The sequence below is a fragment of the Pecten maximus genome, chromosome 13, assembly GCF_902652985.1.
Source record: "Pecten maximus chromosome 13, xPecMax1.1, whole genome shotgun sequence".
NCBI lineage: Eukaryota > Metazoa > Mollusca > Bivalvia > Pectinida > Pectinidae > Pecten > Pecten maximus.
In genome coordinates this window covers 32,153,730-32,172,212 of record NC_047027.1, presented here as the reverse complement: position 1 = coordinate 32,172,212, position 18,483 = coordinate 32,153,730, and the positions used below count along the sequence as shown (strand labels likewise).

Here is an 18,483-nt window from a genome sequence, read left to right as displayed (position 1 = left end):
GTGTAGAGGAGGGAAGGGTGTGAAAAGGGAGGGGGGGCTGGGGGGGGGGGGGGGGTGGTAATATGATTACCATGACTGTAGAAGTGCCTGCTTCACCTTAGTGAAATAACCATATCTGTACAGTGGTCAATAAGTGTGAATAGGACCACTCATAAAATGTCCACTTTGATTTTGTCAGAAACTGTCCAGACACCTCCGGTCATTACATGGCATGCATTAAAGTATGGCACAGTGGCTTACAACAGATCATGAGGAATCCTGTCAACATGGCGGTGGTGGGGGGTGGGTGGGGTGGGGGGGGGGGGGGGGGGGGGGGGGGGAGGGAGATGAGGTTGGGAGGGGGAATCCATGATACAAGGTCCTCTGTATACAACAAACCCAAAATTGTAGAAGTTTAATTGTGACAACTGATACCAACATTCCTCCTTGTGAAATAGATCAATTTATAATATTTCCGACCATTTGGAATATAGCATGTGTTACAGCATGCCATCCCTTGGTAATCGTGACCCCAGCCATATTACAAGGTACATTATCCATAATTTATAGGGAATGCAGGAAGTTTGTAATTATTACAGATTTACTGTACTTGGTTACCTCCCCTGAAGCCAGACCACTACAACCAGTGTCAGTCTTTATGTAGTCCGGGTAAGAATCATCAATATAGATATAAAAAATTCACAGATTTGGCTAGAATCTTTTATACAATAAATTACTTCATTTCTGTTTTTTATAAGAGGATTTATCACATTTGTACATACTTCATAGGGTGATACCATGGTTACCAGGGATGGGATAACTCTATCTTACACGGGGTGATACCATGGTTATCACGAATGGGATAACTCTATCTTACACGGGGTGATACCATGGTTACCAGGGATGGGATAACTCTATCTTACACAGGGTGATACCATGGTTACCAGGAATGGGATAACTCTATCTTACACGGGGTGATACCATGGCTACCAGGGATGGGATAACTCTATTTTACACAGGGTGATACCATGGTTACCAGGGATGGGATAACTCTATCTTACACAGGGTGATACCATGGTTACCAGGGATGGGATAACTCTATCTTACATTTTGATGCACATTTCATGGGACATTTATAAAGGTTAATGATGAAAAGGTTTCACAACACCTTATGTTTTTTTAAGTAAGTGGAACAAGAAATATCTTTAAAAAAGATAAACGGCATAGTTTTAATGCTGGTGGTTATAATGTTAAACTGCTGGTTCAATAGATTAACAAATTAATGGGTTTCAGCAATGATAACAAATCAGTTTGAATCATTTTTGGTGATAATAAGATTGCATATATGGCTATGCCGAAAAAATAATCAAACATAGGCCCTGGGGTAAGAGTTTGGCTGGCTAGCACTAAGCCAGCACTCTGGTTCAGATATACTTGTCCAGAGATCAGGCCCATTCTGTGTCTCCCTAGATAGTCAGGACGGAGGTCGAGAGAGAGGTCAAAGTCGAGACAGAAGCAAAAACCAAAACCGAAGCTGGGATTGAAGGATAACACTATAATATCATACAGGGGTAACATAAAGTTACAAGTTGACTTATGTACAGGAGCCGAGTGTTTGATATAGCCTCCGTCACACATTGTGTATGGCCATGTTCCTTAGACTGAGTAAGAGGAATGTGTCCTCCATGTTGCTTCATTTATTCTTGATAAAGTACATCAAAATACAAGAGGCTCTCTGGGCCTGTATCTCACCTACTCTACAGGGTGAGTATGGTCGGGTGGCACAGCAGTTATACACTTGTCTTTAACCAAGGCAGCCATTGTTCAATTCCCAATCCTACGTGAAAAAGTATTGGAATGACCTGTCTGACCATGTAGGTTTCTCTGGGTTTGGTTTGGTTTAAAATTGTTTAACTTCCTATTAACAGCCAAGGTCATCCAAGGACAGCTGTCCTGTTAACAGCCATGGTCATTCAAGGACAGCACTTCATATTAACAACCAAGGTCAATCAAGGACAGCTCTCTGGTTTCCTCCCACAGAACGACCCCTCCCAGCAGATATCCATCCAGGCCAACAAGAGTGCTTGATATAACTTGTATCACAATTGTTATAAAATAAATAAAGTTTACCTATTCCTCAGTTTATACAGAGAGGACTTTCATTATTGACTTAGATCTTTGATGGCAGGGTTCAAATGCTCTTAACTAACCAATAATGTGCACCACATTCTGTTTACACAAACCTGCTGATGTGGAGAGGTCTGGGAGTAATAACTAAGTGTACTCAGCCATTACACTGATCTGTCTGCTCCAGGAACAGCAGGACTTCCTATCTCAGACTGGACAGCTGAACACTTCCTATGACTGGACACTTGATAGACGCAGACTTACACTGGTCTACACGGCCCATTAGGGAGTCATTAGCCAGAGATTATGGTTATCAGCACTAAACAGGCAGCGCTGGTCAGCTTTACTGAGAACATAATAGTAGCAGTATCAGGGGTAAGAATGGCTGCTGGTCAGCACTGGTCAGCTTTACTGGTTGCATCTGACCAGTGGCAGTGAGCAGAAGTGGAGTGCCTGCATAAGCTGAGGGACCCTTGAGGATATGGGAGCTTCACTTAACCTTGATAATAGTCTGGCACCAGATGGAAAGGATGAAGACTTACAAAGAGGTTGGATAAGGGCCTGCTCTCCTCACCTGTGCTTGTTTAGGAGGTCTTCAGATCTAGAGTGGAAATTATTTAGAAGGTTATCAGATTTAGAATGGAAATTATTTAGGATGTTATCAGATCTAGAATGGAAATTATTTAGGAGGTTATCAGATCTAGAGTGAAAACTATTCAGGAGGTTATCAGATCTGGAGTAGAAATTATTTAGGATGTTATCAGATCTAGAGTAGAAATTATTTAAGAGGTTATCAGATCTAGAATAGAAATTATTTAGGAGGTTATCAGATCTAGAGTAGAAATTATTAAGGAGGTTATCAAATCATGAGTAGAAATTATTTAAGAGGTCATCAAATCATGGGTAGAAATTTTCTAGGTTATCAGAATTAAAGTAGAAATTAGACAGAAGGTTATCATGGTAAAGAAGCTTAATATAATTGCTTCACAATGAATAAGAGATAAGATTTTCAGAAAGTCTATTTCATGCTCCAGTGCCCTCCTCAGCTATGAACCACTTAACACTGCCTGCTAAATCAATTAAGGCCCAATGCCTCTCACTGGTAATGAATGATGATGGTAAGCTGTGATGCTGACGCCCCCTGGTGGCCCTATAATGAGACCCTGATTGACTGATTGAGACCTGATGGACAGGGCAGTCCAATCATTACAGTTACATCAAACATAAAGCGTCATATTGTTACTATCAGACTGAGTTACTCATCCAGAATATCAACCCTTCCCGTCTCTGGTACGTACCCTTCCTGTCTCTGGTACGTACCCTTCCCGTCTCTGGTACGTACCCTTCCCGTCTCTGGTACGTACCCTTCCCGTCTCTGGTACGTACCCTTCCCGTCTCTGGTACGTACCCTTCCCGTCTCTGGTACGTACCCCTCCCCTCTCTGGTACGTACCCCTCCCCTCTCTGGTACGTACCCCTCCCCTCTCTGGTACGTACCCCTCCCCTCACTAGTAACCCCCTCTCCTCTCTGATACATACCCCTCCCCTCTCTGATACGTACCCCTCCCCTCTCTGATACGTACCCCTCCCCTCTCTGATACGTACCCCTTCTCTCTCTGATACATACCCCTCCCCTCTCTGGTACATACCCCTCCTCTCTCCGGTACGTACCCCTCCCCTCACTAGTAACCCCCTCTCCTCTCTGATACGTACCCCTCCCCTCTCTGATACGTACCCCTCCCCTCTCTGATACGTACCCCTTCTCTCTCTGATACATACCCCTCCCCTCTCTGGTACATACCCTTCCTCTCTCCGGTACGTACCCCTCCCCTCACTAAGTAACCCCCTCCGCTCTCTGGTACGTACCCCTACCAATGGTAACTCTCCCCTCACTAGTAAACTTCTCCCCTCACCAGTAACCCCCACATCCTCAACTTCACCCTCCCATCACAGGTAACCCCTCTCCTCACCAGTATCCCTCCATCCCAAATATTAACTGATTAAATGATTAAACCAGATATTTCAAACTACATTGACTAATTTCTAGACTCTGATGGACCCTCCCAAAAGTTGGTTTTGACTTTTACCACAATCTAAGATGTGGTTATATTGATTTCTATCCCTGACACTGAATGTTGACACGAGTGTTACCTGTATTAACGATTGGAGGGAAGAAAGCCTGTATTAACAATAGGATATGTTACCTGCATATAAGATAGTTACCTGTATTAACAATAGGATATGTTACCTGTATATAAGATAATTACCTGTATTAACAATAGGATATGTTACCTGTATATAAGATAATTACCTGTATTAATGATTGGAGGGAAAAAAGCCTGTATTAACAATAGGATATGTTACCTGAATCAGCAACAGCTACCTGAAGTTACCTGATCAACAATGAAAGGTTACATGTATGAACGAAGGTTACCTGTATATAAGATGGTTACCTGTATATAAGATAGTTACCTGTATATAAGATAATTACCTGTATTAACAATGGCTATCTGTATTAACAAAGGTTACATGTATGTAAGATGGTTACCTGTATATAAGATAGTTACCTGTATTGACAATGGTTACCTGTATTAACAATAGTTACCTGTATTAACAATGATTACCTGTATTAACAATAGTTACCTGTATTAAAAATGGCTACCTGTTTTAACTTATGTTACCTATGTCAACAAAGATTACCTGTATTCCCAGTATACAGTGGGTTCAGTGCCCTTTTCCCCATCCTCTTATCACGATCCATTACTACAGCCAAACACACTTTTGTTACTAGAATGGTTTTGTCAGCTGTCGAAGATGATAACTAAGATATGGTGAGCATCATCTCCATCAATCAATCATATTTCCTCAAAGACCCTGAGTTTACACATCCGGATGGAAATGGGTTAGAGGAACAGCTCACATCTGTACACCGTAACACACCCAATCTTCATAAGGTTCCTCACTTCAAATTCACACTGATGTATCTGAGTATGCTGTTTACCATTTATCATTCCTTAGAAATAACCAACATTTATATAGATCTGTGGTTTAAGAGTTTGTATCAAACAAAGGTCTCCACCGATTTGTAATCACACATCCACAATGATGTGAAGCACAGAATTGGAGATGAACTAAAAGAAAGTATCACTCCAAATTGTGACACATACAGGTGTCTTTTCTTTCTTCATAAAAGTGACCCAGAATGTGAGCAAGTCCTGGCATCGATAATAATAAACATTAATTCTAGAGAATACACAATAAAATCCCAAAATTACTTTAAAATGGGAATTTTGAGAATGTTGCTCAAATTAACACAGAGCCATTATTTTCCACTATAGTCCAGCGTATATGATTGTGTGACTGGAGGAGGAGAGTGATGAGCTACATGTGTCCTCCTGGTGAAGAATCAGGTGGTGAGGCTGTCTTATACAAACACAGGGGATGATTCCTTAATACAAACCAGCAAACTCAGTCACTTATAAACACACCGCTGGCTACCAATATCTGAATGGATCCAAAGCCCAACGACCCGTAAGTACAAACTACGACTACCAATGTCTGAATGAATCACTATTGGTCTGAAAACCAACGACCTGTAAGTACCATGGCTACTAATGTGTGAATGAAAGTACAAACCATAGCTACATGGTTCAAAAACCAACAACCTGTTAGTACGAACTTTCGTTACCAATGACTAAATGGATCTCTATCAGTCCAAAAACCAATGACCCATAAGTACCATGGCAACCATTGTCTCAACGACCGTCAGTACAAATCATGGCTACCAATGTCTCAACGTCTGTCAGTACAAACCATGTCTACCAATGTCTCAACGACCGTCAGTACAAACGATGGCTACCAATGTCTCAATGATTGTCAGTACAAACCATGGCTACCAATGTCTCAACGACCGTCAGTACAAACCATGGCTACCAATGTCTCAAGGACCGTCAGTACAAACCATGGCTACCAATGTCTCAACGACCGTCAGTACAAACCATGGCTACCAATGTCTCAATGACCGTCAGTACAAACCATGGCTACCAATGTCTCAATGATTGTCAGTACAAACCATGGCTATCAATGTCTCAACGACCGTCAGTACAAACCATGGCTACCAATGTCTCAACGACCGTCAGTTCAAACCATGGCTACCAATGTCTTAATGACCGTCAGTACAAACCATGGCTACCAATGTCTCAACGACCTTCAGTACAAGCCATGGCTACCAATGTCTCAACGACCGTCAGTACAAACCATGGCTATCAATGTCTTAATGGCTTTCAGTACAAACTACGGCTACCAATGTCTCAATGACCGTCTGTACAAACCATGGCTACCAATGTCTTAATGACTATCAGTATAAACTACGGCTACCAATGTCTCAACGACCGTCAGTACAAACCATGGCTACCAATGTCTCAATGACCGTCAGTACAAACCATAGCTACCAATGTCTCAACGACCGTCAGTACAAACCATGGCTACCAATGTCTCAACGACTATCAGTACAAACCATGGCTACCAATGTCTCAACGACCGTCAGTACAAACCATGGCTACCAATGTCTCAATGACCGTCAGTACAAACCATAGCTACCAATGTCTCAACGACAGTCAGTACAAACTATTGCTACCAATGTCTCAATGATTGTCAGTACAAACCATAGCTACCAATGTCTCAACGACCCGTCAGTACAAATTACCGCTACAATGTCTCAACGACCGTCAGTACAAACCATGGCTACCAATGTCTCATTATCAGTCCAAGAAAATAACATTCCCATCAGTACAAATCATGAAGAATGGTCCAAACCATTTCCACATCATCAGGTGATGTTTATAAGAGACAAGCACACAGCTTTAGTTCTTATCAACAAAGACATCAAAACCAGTCAGAGCTGAATTCAACAAGACCTCTGATTGGTTATAATTGTAAGTTTCCCTCTACTTATAGCTGTCAATCATATCATTTCTGTGTGATATGAAAAAAATATATGCATCTTTCAAAGTTGAGATGAACCACTTCCAATTTATTCCTGAGGTAATGTTTTTTCCTGCACCTCCATTTCTAGCCAGTACAATATCCAGGACTATTGAATAAGAAGTGTTATACTGATCTACAGAGAGTCGGTTACTACAGACAGAACTACTGACATTTAAAACATATAAAATCACTTCATCAAAGTGTTTCGTGTTTTTCGATATTTCCAATTAGATTTCCAAATTGAAGCAGAAGAACAAAAACATTGAAAGAAACATTAAGCACTTCTGTGATTGAAACATAATCAATCTTTAAAAGAAACACTTTCTCCCAGACTCCAATCAGTACTACAGTAGCTCCTCATACAGAGAGTACACAGACAGCACCCCTCAACAACATTATATATATACATTATATATATATACATCACCTGCTGGGCCATCTAGGGAAGGCAGGAAACAGGTAAGACATTAATTATAGGTAAAGAATTTCTAAACCTCTAAAAGTAAATATAACGAATAAAAGGTCCATGCAATGTCTGAACACCTGTTAATATAGTGGTCCGATGTTAACATGATAACAGTATGTTTCTGTGGTAACCAAGAATAATATAATGGTAACCATGTTTTACTATAGTAACAGTGTTACCATTGTTACCATGGTAACCAAGTTTTACTATAGTAACAGTGTTACCATTGTTACCATGGTTACCAAGTTTTACTCTAGTAACAGTGTTACTATTGTTACCATGGTAACCAAGTTTTACTCTAGTAACAGTGTTACCATGGTAACCAAGTTTTACTCTAGTAGCAGTGTTACCATCGTTACCATGGTAATTAAGTGTTAAGCTGAAACAAAGTACCATTGTAATTGCAGTAAAAGTGACCTGTATCACATGGTAACTGTTACTATGGTAACAGAAATTACTCTGGTGACCCAGTGCTACCATGGTAATTACTATACCACTGTAAATGTTACTTTGGTAACAGAAAGTTACTCTGGTGACCCAGTGTTATCATGGTAATTACTAAACTACTGTAAATATTACTATGGTAACAGAAAGTTACTTTGGTGACCCAGTGTTACCATGGCAATTACTATACCACTGTAAATGTTACTATGGTAACAGAAAGTTACTTTGGTGACCCAGTGTTACCATGGCAATTACTGTAGCGCTGTAAACGTTACTATGGTAACAGAAAGTTACTTTGGTGGCCCACCGTTACCATGGCAATTACTATACCACTGTAAATATTACTCTGGCTGTAATTCTCACAGCTAACATTTGGTACCGACATAAAACAGTATTACGTACATTACAAACTAACAAACTGGTACTTTCCTAGAGAAACAAGAGAAAACCTACCAGTACTACAATCCATTATCTCATCGTGTTGGCAGCATTTCTTCTCTCACATTGATTTTACGAATACAAGCAGTTGATCGAAAGCAAACGCTTTTTCATGGACCTGAAGCCTCTCTGGATGTCGTGTTGAGTTATTTTAAGATTCTATTATTTTGCCAAGTAAATTTCAAGATATCACATCTAAAGTGAAAACGCCTGTTGAAATTAGCCAAGGAAAATCAAACAAGCTCTGATTTCTGGAATCAAACTATAAGATATGGTCACAGTTTTAACCACAAACTCAGAAGTCATCAACATCAATGAAAGGTCAATATCATAGATACTGTGACATATATAGCTGTTTTGCAGATGCCTCCTAACTTTTTCATAGAGTATACTGTTGCATAGGTATGGGGATTCTGTAGCGGGGAGGTTTTCAGATACCTAGACTTAAGAGAATTGAGACAATTCAAATTTTGTAATATACATTGTATATTCAAATTTAATCTACATGTATTTTATTTCATTAAAAATTGATATATTTTAATGCAGTAAAGTTGATGATATAATACTTACAGCCTTTTGGATCAGATAAAACATGTTAGGTTGGTAAGTTATAATGTGAGTAGACTTGGGTATTCAATACTCATGATATACAGAGGAGCCCACTTATTTGCATATCGGTTATTTGAATATCCCGCTTATTTGCATAAAATTCTCAGGTCCCGATTTTTTTCTTCTTTATCTTTGTATTTTAATCCCGTGTATTTGCATCGACTAAAACACCGGCTCCCGCTTATATGCATATAAAAATTCCAAAAAAATTGAAAAAATTTAATTGATTTTAGAGTATTTTTGTGATTTTCCCGTAATAAAAGTTTTAAGAAAAGTGTTTTAGCTTACATATTGATTCGACACGATGTACAACGTTATCTAATCATTGGTTCCCACTTCGTCAAAACAGGTTATGTTCGATGCATCGATATCGACATTTAGTTATTATCCAGAAGTCTATATCCAACCCCGTTTAAACATGTGTAGAGAGATATATCCTGTAATAGTCTGAAGATCCATTTAACACAGGAATTTAACATAAGGTCGGGGCAGAGTTTAAGTACTGTAGTGTTTTAGCTGATATGTAATAGGCATGGACTGGCAAGGTATGGTTATATCACAGGATAATCATTATGAATTCAAGTCTCATTCTGAGATAAGTTTAGACTGCAATGTTTTGGTTGGATTTGTCGTACTATTCTAGAGGATAAGTTTTGATTACAATGTTTAGTATGCATTCTGGAGGATAAATTTTGACTGCAATATTTGGTGTAAATTTGTTCTACAATTCTGGAGGATATGATTTAAATGTAATGTTTGGTGTGGATTTGTCTTACTATTCTGGAGGATAAGTTTTTACTGCAATGTTTGGTGTAAATCTGTCTTACTATTCTGGAGGATAAGTTTTGATTACACTGTTTAGTATGGATTCTGGAGGTACGTTTTGACTGCAATATTTGGTGTAAATTTGTTCTACTATTCTGGAGGATATGTTTTAACTGTAATGTTTGGTGTGGATTTGTCTTACTATTCTGGAGGATAAGTTTTGATTACACTGTTTAGTATGGATTCTGGAGGATAAGTTTTGACTGCAATGTTTGGTGTAAATTTGTTCTACTATTCTGGAGGATATGTTTTAACTGTAAAGTTTGGTGTGGATTTGTCTTACTAATTCTGGGGGATAAGTTTTGACTGCAATTTTTGGTATGGTTTAATTTGTACTAAACTGTAAATTTGACCGATGAATCACCAAAACTAACAAGCCCACACCGTTACACCAAGTTATATATCAAGGTTATTTCACAGCCACAGCAGGCTTACATTATCTTATCTACATATCAATTTAGTATAAAACATTCTCCAGTTTGACTGTACTTTTTCAACGCCTGGTAGCAATGTTTTCCCTACGGGATGATAATTCCTCACCCTCTGTACCTGTAGAGGCAGCACCTAAATGCCTTAGTTCAGATTAAGTCAACATACCAGAAAAATATCACACTTCAGCCCCATCACATGCCTGGTAGTGCTTTCAAGGTCCAGGTAACTTGATGATAGACTCAAACATTTACCAGATGCAGACAGCAAGGTGAAAATAGACCATAGAGCATTTTGGAAATTACATTTTTCTCTCAGTTTGCATGCTGCAGTAATCTATCTCAAACAAAAACGCCTTCACCAGCCATCTCACTGAGTAAATAATTTTTGGCACGTGCATGAAATTATGTGTAAATTGAATTTACAGAATTCTGCGATGAGATTTTGTTTTCCTAGTTATATATAATCATAACAGTCCCAATAGTATGTCCAATAACAGAGGCTGAGAGTCAAACATTTTACAGACATTGATGACAGGTCAAGTTTTTCAGCAGCAAAAAATAACAGGATCTTAATTATGATTACCAAACAGATGTTTTGTTTTTGGTGGGTTTTTTTCTGTTGCCAGAGTAAAAGTCTGTTCTTATAAATTCTGTGTAAGTGCGCTGATCAATAAAGCGCCCACTACTCACTGGCCCACAGTGCTGAAGTCAGAAATTGTAAGGTCATCATTTACTTGTGATGTGATGTCACAATATGCTTGTGATGTCATAATGTACTTGTAATGTCATATATTTGTGATGTCATAATGGAATTGTGATGTCATAATACACTTATGATATCAAGTTTCTTGTGATGTCATCATGGAATTGTGATGTCATAATATATTTATGATGTAATAATGTACTTGTGATGTCATAATACACTTATGGACAATGATGTAATGTTTGATATTTCACCGCATTTTACTTCAAATTCTGTCAAAATATAAGTTTCTGATTTGATAAAAAGGCTTTCAAACACTTCTAATAATTGGTTCACAAAATCTCCAATGAAATGAATATTTTATTACATTTAAAACCATGTATTTATATTGATTACGTCATCAACAACAAAGTATATTCCTAAATGACATGGTCACTGTAAAAATGGATGCCAGTTTTTACGGCCCTCAGGTCATCCACACTTTAAATCTAACATACAGTCAGCATTGATACAGAGATAAAAAGCCATTTGGAATTCTCGTATTCTTTTCTGTCGCTAGTCTAAATATTTTATCGTGAAATAGAATTAAGCAATAAAAAACATGTTTTATCATCCTGCCAAAGAAATTATTATGTAGTTCATCACATCATTTTTTTTTTTATAAAACACACAATGTGATATATTATCCTAGGAATTCCATTTCGACCTAGCTGGCGAAATCTACCGTTTTATACACTTGATAAACGACACGTGCCCATGTCTGAGGTTCATGTCCGACAAAGAAAATGTCCAATAGCCTATCACATCAGAGGCGGGAATTTGACATCAGATATTATCAGCGAGTGCATCACCTCCTGTTAATGATGTAATCAAAATATACCTCTCTATCACAAAACACCACCACAGACGCCTGAATCATGTACAGTACAAACTATTTATAGGCACAACGAAAACAACAAGGCCTGCTTAACTCTGCCAACACACACACAGCCTAACCAGAACTGAAACCCCATCAACATCCATAATTTAGTAAAAATAATTATTTAAGTACTTTCCAGAACCTGACACCTTTAAAATCTAGGCATTCATTCTACAGCGCTATAATCTAAGGACCATCTCCTTCCAAAGGTCGTCTGGTAGTCAACCAAAATGATTCCTCTACATTTCTCCTATCACTAATGTCTTTGAACATTGAATTAATTAATATAAACCTTTTAAATCTAAAGATTACATAATACTCATGATTAATTCACATGCCCTGATATTTTTTAAAAAAATCAGAAAAAGTTTACAGAAAGATTCATGATTAATTCACATGCCAAGATATTTTTAAAAGTAAGAAAAAAATTACAGAAAGATTAATGATTAATTCACATGCCCAGATATTTTTAAAAAGTATGAAAAAGTCTTTAGCAAACTGTTTTGTTACTTGATCTTCTTTAATTCCGTTGTTTTGTTTACCACATCTTTATCTATTTATTGTTTGTTTATTCATCAGATGTTTGTCACAAAAATACAGCTACAATACTAATGCTACTGTCTGATATATGTAACATTAGAAAAAGCTTCTTGAAGTCTGAGAAAATAAATCTTTAGAAATGTTGCCAACACTTAAATACTACAGCACTTTCTCCAACAGAGAGAGATTAGGAAACGACACATGGTAAATATATCTTATACCCCTGTCTTTTACTGTAGTAGGTAGGTAGGACTGGGGGGTGGGGGAGGGTAACATACACCTATATTACAGTAGTAGGTAGGTAGGACTGGGGGTGGGGGAGGGTAACATACACCTCTATTACAGTAGTAGGTAGGTAGACTGGGGGGGGGGGAGGGTAACACATACCTCTATTACAGTAGTAGGTAGGACTGGGGGGGGGGGAGGGTAACACACAGCCTCTATTACAGTAGTAGGTAGGACTGGGGGTGGGGGAGGGTAACACACACCTCTATTACAGTAGTAGGTATGTAGGACTGGGGGTGGGGGAGGGTAACACACACCTCTATTTCAGTAGGTAGGTAGGACTGGGGGTGGGGGGAGGGTAACACACAGCTCTATTACAGTAGTAGGTATGTAGGACTGGGGGTGGGGGAGGGTAACACACACCTCTATTACAGTAGGTAGGTAGGACTGGGGGTGGGGGAGGGTAACACACAGCTCTATTACAGTAGTAGGTAGGTAGGACTGGGGGTGGGGGAGGGTAACACACACCTCTATTACAGTAGTAGGTAGGTAGGACTGGGGGTGGGGGAGGGTAACACACACCTCTATTACAGTAGTAGGTAGGTAGGACTGGGGGTGGGGGAGGGTAACACACACCTCTATTACAGTAGTAGGTAGGACTGGGGGTGGGGGAGGGTAACACACACCTCTATTACAGTAGTAGGTAGGACTGGGGGTGGGGGAAGGTAACACACACCTCTATTACAGTAGTAGGTAGGACTGGGGGTGGGGGAGGGTAACACACACCTCTATTACAGTAGTAGGTAGGTAGGACTGGGGGTGGGGGAGGGTAACACACAGCTCTATTACAGTAGTAGGTAGGTAGGACTGGGGGTGGGGGAGGGTAACACACACCTCTATTACAGTAGTAGGTAGGACTGGGGGTGGGGGAGGGTAACACACACCTCTATTACAGTAGTAGGTAGGTAGGACTGGGGGTGGGGGAGGGTAACACACACCTCTATTACAGTAGTAGGTAGGACTGGGGGTGGGGGAGGGTAACACACACCTCTATTACAGTAGTAGGTAGGTAGGACTGGGGGTGGGGGAGTGTAACACACACCTCTATTACAGTAGTAGGTAGGACTGGGGGTGGGGGAGGGTAACACACACCTCTATTACAGTAGTAGGTAGGTAGGACTGGGGGTGGGGGAGGGTAACACACACCTCTATTACAGTAGTAGGTAGGACTGGGGGTGGGGGAGGGTAACACACAGCTCTATTACAGTAGTAGGTAGGTAGGACTGGGGTGGGGGAGGGTAACACACACCACTATTACAGTAGTAGGTAGGACTGGGGGTGGGGGAGGGTAACACACACCTCTATTACAGTAGTAGGTAGGACTGGGGGTGGGGAGGGTAACACACAGCTCTATTACAGTAGTAGGTAGGTAGGACTGGGGGTGGGGGAGGGTAACACACACCTCTATTACAGTAGTAGATAGGTAGGACTGGGGGTGGGGGAGGGTAACACACACCTCTATTACAGTAGTAGGTAGGACTGGGGGTGGGGGAGGGGGAGGGTAACACACACCTCTATTACAGTAGTAGGTAGGTAGGACTGGGGGTGGGGGAGGGTAACACACACCTCTATTACAGTAGTAGGTAGGTAGGACTGGGGGTGGGGAGGGTAACACACACCACTATTACAGTAGTAGGTAGGACTGGGGGTGAGGGAGTGTAACACACACCTCTATTACAGTAGTAGGTAGGGCTGGGGGTGGGGGAGGGTAACACACACCTCTATTACAGTAGTAGGTAGGTAGGACTGGGGGTGGGGGAGGGTAACACACACCTCTATTACAGTAGTAGGTATGTAGGACTGGGGGTGGGGGAGGGTAACACACACCTCTATTACAGTAGTAGGTAGGACTGGGGGTGGGGGAGGGTAACACACACCTCTATTACAGTAGTAGGTATGTAGGACTGGGGGTGGGGGAGGGTAACACACACCTCTATTACAGTAGCAGGTAGGTAGGACTGGGGGTGGGGGAGGGTAACACACACCTCTATTACAGTAGTAGGTATGTAGGACTGGGGGTGGGGGAGGGAAACACACACCTCTATTACAGTAGTAGATAGGACTGGGGTGGGGAGGGTAACACACAGCTATATTACAGTAGTAGATAGGACTGGGGGTGGGGGAGGGTTACACACAGCTCTATTACAGTAGTAGGTATGTAGGACTGGGGGTGGGGGAGGGAAACACACACCTCTATTACAGTAGTAGATAGGACTGGGGGTGGGGGAGGGTAACACACACCTCTATTACAGTAGTAGGTAGGACTGGGGGTGGGGGAGAGTAACACACACCTCTATTACAGTAGTAGGTAGGTAGGACTGGGGGTGGGGGAGGGTAACACACACCTCTATTACAGTAGTAGGTAGGTAGGACTGGGGGTGGGGGAGGGTAACACACACCTCTATTACAGTAGTAGGTAGGTAGGACTGGGGGTGGGGGAGGGTAACACACACCTCTATTACAGTAGTAGGTAGGGCTGGGGGTGGGGGAGGGTAACACACAGCTCTATTGCAGTATAAGTAAGATTTATAGGGGTTTACTGATCATGAGAAGCTATTCATCAGACTGCAGACTCATGTTACAAAGTTGATTTCTGAAATCCCCCCTACAGGCAAATTAAATCTGGTTAATGTAAAAGTATTCCAGAAAAATAGAAAACAAAATAAAAAAACGCAAAAATATCAAAAATCTTTTCCATGTTACTACCGAAAGTTACAGGAGCCATTCAGGAATCTGTTAGATTGAATCAGATACTCTGAAACAGCTCTAGTACTGACTGTATCCCTCACTTCATGTTAGCAACTGTAAATAAAGTGTAGAGTTCATATCAGTTCAATGTAAAAATATGACCTTCATGACCTGTGACCCCAATGACCCCTAAGGCTGATATGATTTATCTCCCCTCCTCAATGTTAATGTTTAACATATAACACTGGATGTCTGTACAATTTTCTTTATGTGTGTTTCACATGTGTATTACACAAACAACTTTATCAAGCCTAAATCAGTAAGTTTTTCAATGTTTTTTTCCCCTACATAATGTAGCAAAATAAATTCAACTTTATATTGTTTGTATATAGGTTTAAACGATCAAAACATTACATTACGTTATGCTATATTATAATACATTACATTACATTATATTACATTACATTACATTACATTACATTAAGATACCAGCTCACCAATACTTTACAATACAGCCTGCACAATATATCAGATGAAACCAGACACCAAAATCATTGTAATGGATTGTATGTAAAATACTAAATCTTTTAATTAAAAATATTATGATCATATATGATACAGAGACTGCTATATGCACTGTTGTATCTAACAATCAGAAATAAACTACTTACTCCATTTGCGTCATAAAAATTTACACTGATGTAACAAATTCAAACCTAAGTCTGCTAAGTAGGGGAGGAATTAAAATATTCCATTTCCTCTCGTTTAGAAAATATGAAGAAGACATCGTTTAAAGGATGTATCATCACTAGAGCTAATTCATGAGTCAGTCGTGGAAGCTACACTTATAACACATGTGTTCTGAAAAGTAAAACACTTTCCTCAAGGCTCATCAATGTGCTTGTAGTTATGTCATCCTTAGGTTGCTAGGCAACCACGAATGCAATTAAAACCCAACTATCTATTTACCACAGAGACAAGTGCTGCACTAACCCAAAACATAGGAATTTTTAATGTCTTCTCAAACACATACCATAAATTTGCCTTGTGACAACACTGTGTAAGGGTAAATGTTCTGTCTATTGAAGATTACAGAACCATGACACACAAAAGGAACAAAGCTATTGCATTGTATTTCTCTGTATTGTTATAATCCATTGTAGATTATTTTTCTCGAAATTAACATCATGTTGAATTATATCTTTGAGGTGTCTTCCTTGATGTATATTTCTGTGAGTTAGATGTTTTTTCTCTGAGTTGTCTCCCCTGTCAGTTGTCTCCCTTTGGAGTGCCTATTCTCTGATTTGAATTCCTTGTCAAATTTCATTTATAGGAAAAGTGTCAGTATTTCAAATTAGAAACATCTGGAGTTGTCTCCCTTGTTTTCTCTCTTTTATCACATTTTCTGTTAATTGTCTCCTCTGTAGTTATAAATTTGTTTTTTTATTTATTTATTTTTGTTTTATCTCCCCTGAAGGACCACACCATTTCCTGTGTTATCTCCCCTGAAGGACTACACCATTTCCTGTTTATCACCCCTGAAGGACTACACCATTTCCTGTGTTATCTCCCTTGAAGGACTACACCATTTCCTGTGTTATCTCCCCTGAAGGACTACACCATTTCCTGTTTATCACCCCTGAAGGACTACACCATTTCCTGTGTTATCTCCCCTGAAGGACTACATAATTTCCTGTTTTATCTCCCCTGAAGGACTACACCATTTCCTGTGTTATCTCCCCTGAAGGACTACATCATTTCCTGTTTATCTCCCCTGAAGGACTACATCATTTCCTGTTTATCTCCCCTGAAGGACTACATAATTTCCTGTGTTATCTCCCTTGAAGGACTACACCATTTCCTGTTTTATCTCCCCTGAAGGACTACACCATTCCCGTATTATCTCCCCTGAAGGACTACACCATTTCCTGTTTATCTCCCCTGAAGGACTACACCATTCCTGTGTTATCTCCCCTGAAGGACTACATCATTTCCTGTTTATCTCCCCTGAAGGACTACATCATTTCCTGTTTATCTCCCCTGAAGGACTACACCATTTCCTGTTTTATCTCCCCTGAAGGACTACACCATTTCCTCTTTATCTCCCCTGAAGGACTACACCATTTCCTGTTTATCTCCCCTGAAGGACTACATCATTTCCTGTTTTATCTCCCCTGAAGGACTACACCATTTCCTGTTTTATCTCCCCTGAAGGACTACACCATTTCCTGTTTTATCTCCCCTGAAGGACTACACCATTTCCTGTGTTATCTCCCCTGAAGGACTACACCATTTCCTGTGTTATCTCCCCTGAAGGACTACACCATTTCCTGTGTTATCTCCCCTGAAGGACTACACCATTTCCTGTTTATCTCCCCTGAAGGACTACACCATTTCCTGTTTATCTCCCCTGAAGGACTACACCATTTCCTGTTTATCTCCCCTGAAGGACTACACCATTTCCTGTGTTATCTCCCCTGAAGGACTACACCATTTCCTGTTTATCTCCCCTGAAGGACTACACCATTTCCTGTTTATCTCCCCTGAAGGACTACACCATTCCCGTATTATCTCCCCTGAAGGACTACACCATTTCCTGTTTATCTCCCCTGAAGGACTACACCATTTCCTGTTTATCTCCCCTGAAGGACTACACCATTTCCTGTTTATCTCCCATGAAGGACTACACCATTTCCTGTTGATCTCCCCTGAAGGACTACACCATTTCCTGTTTTGTTTCCATAGTACAATAACAGTGGTTCAGTAATTCAGCTCTAACAGACTACCGTGTACCTTGACACCCTCAGTTTGTAAGCAGTTCATCCCCAACATCTGCTGCTTGTTTACTATCAAAGGGACACTGGCCTTATAATCCCTCGGTAATTAACTACTCCCAGGCTGCCCAGTACAGTGGTACAATGTATAAACCTAACTCCACCAAATTGTGTTAGATCTGGAGTGGTGGTCCCATCACCCACTTGTACAAGATCTTAGTAACACAGGCAACATGATGGTCCTGCCACCAACTTGTACAAGATCTTAGT

At 40.3% G+C, this 18,483-nt stretch overlaps 1 protein-coding gene across 3 annotated transcripts in view; it reads right to left on the bottom strand.

The window, feature by feature from the left end:
• Nucleotides 1-18,483, bottom strand: part of LOC117341332 (pleckstrin homology-like domain family B member 1) — a 167,594-nt gene that overhangs the window by 114,304 nt on the left and 34,807 nt on the right. Inside the window, exon 1 of one of the 3 annotated variants that reach the window (XM_033903190.1) lies at nucleotides 4,806-5,001. The exons of the other annotated variants lie outside the window; for them this stretch is intronic. Coding sequence (XP_033759081.1) covers nucleotides 4,806-4,866 — 61 coding nt within the window. The 5' untranslated portion in view covers nucleotides 4,867-5,001. Of the gene's footprint in view, nucleotides 1-4,805; nucleotides 5,002-18,483 lie in introns of those variants that run through there. 3 annotated transcript variants of the gene reach the window in all.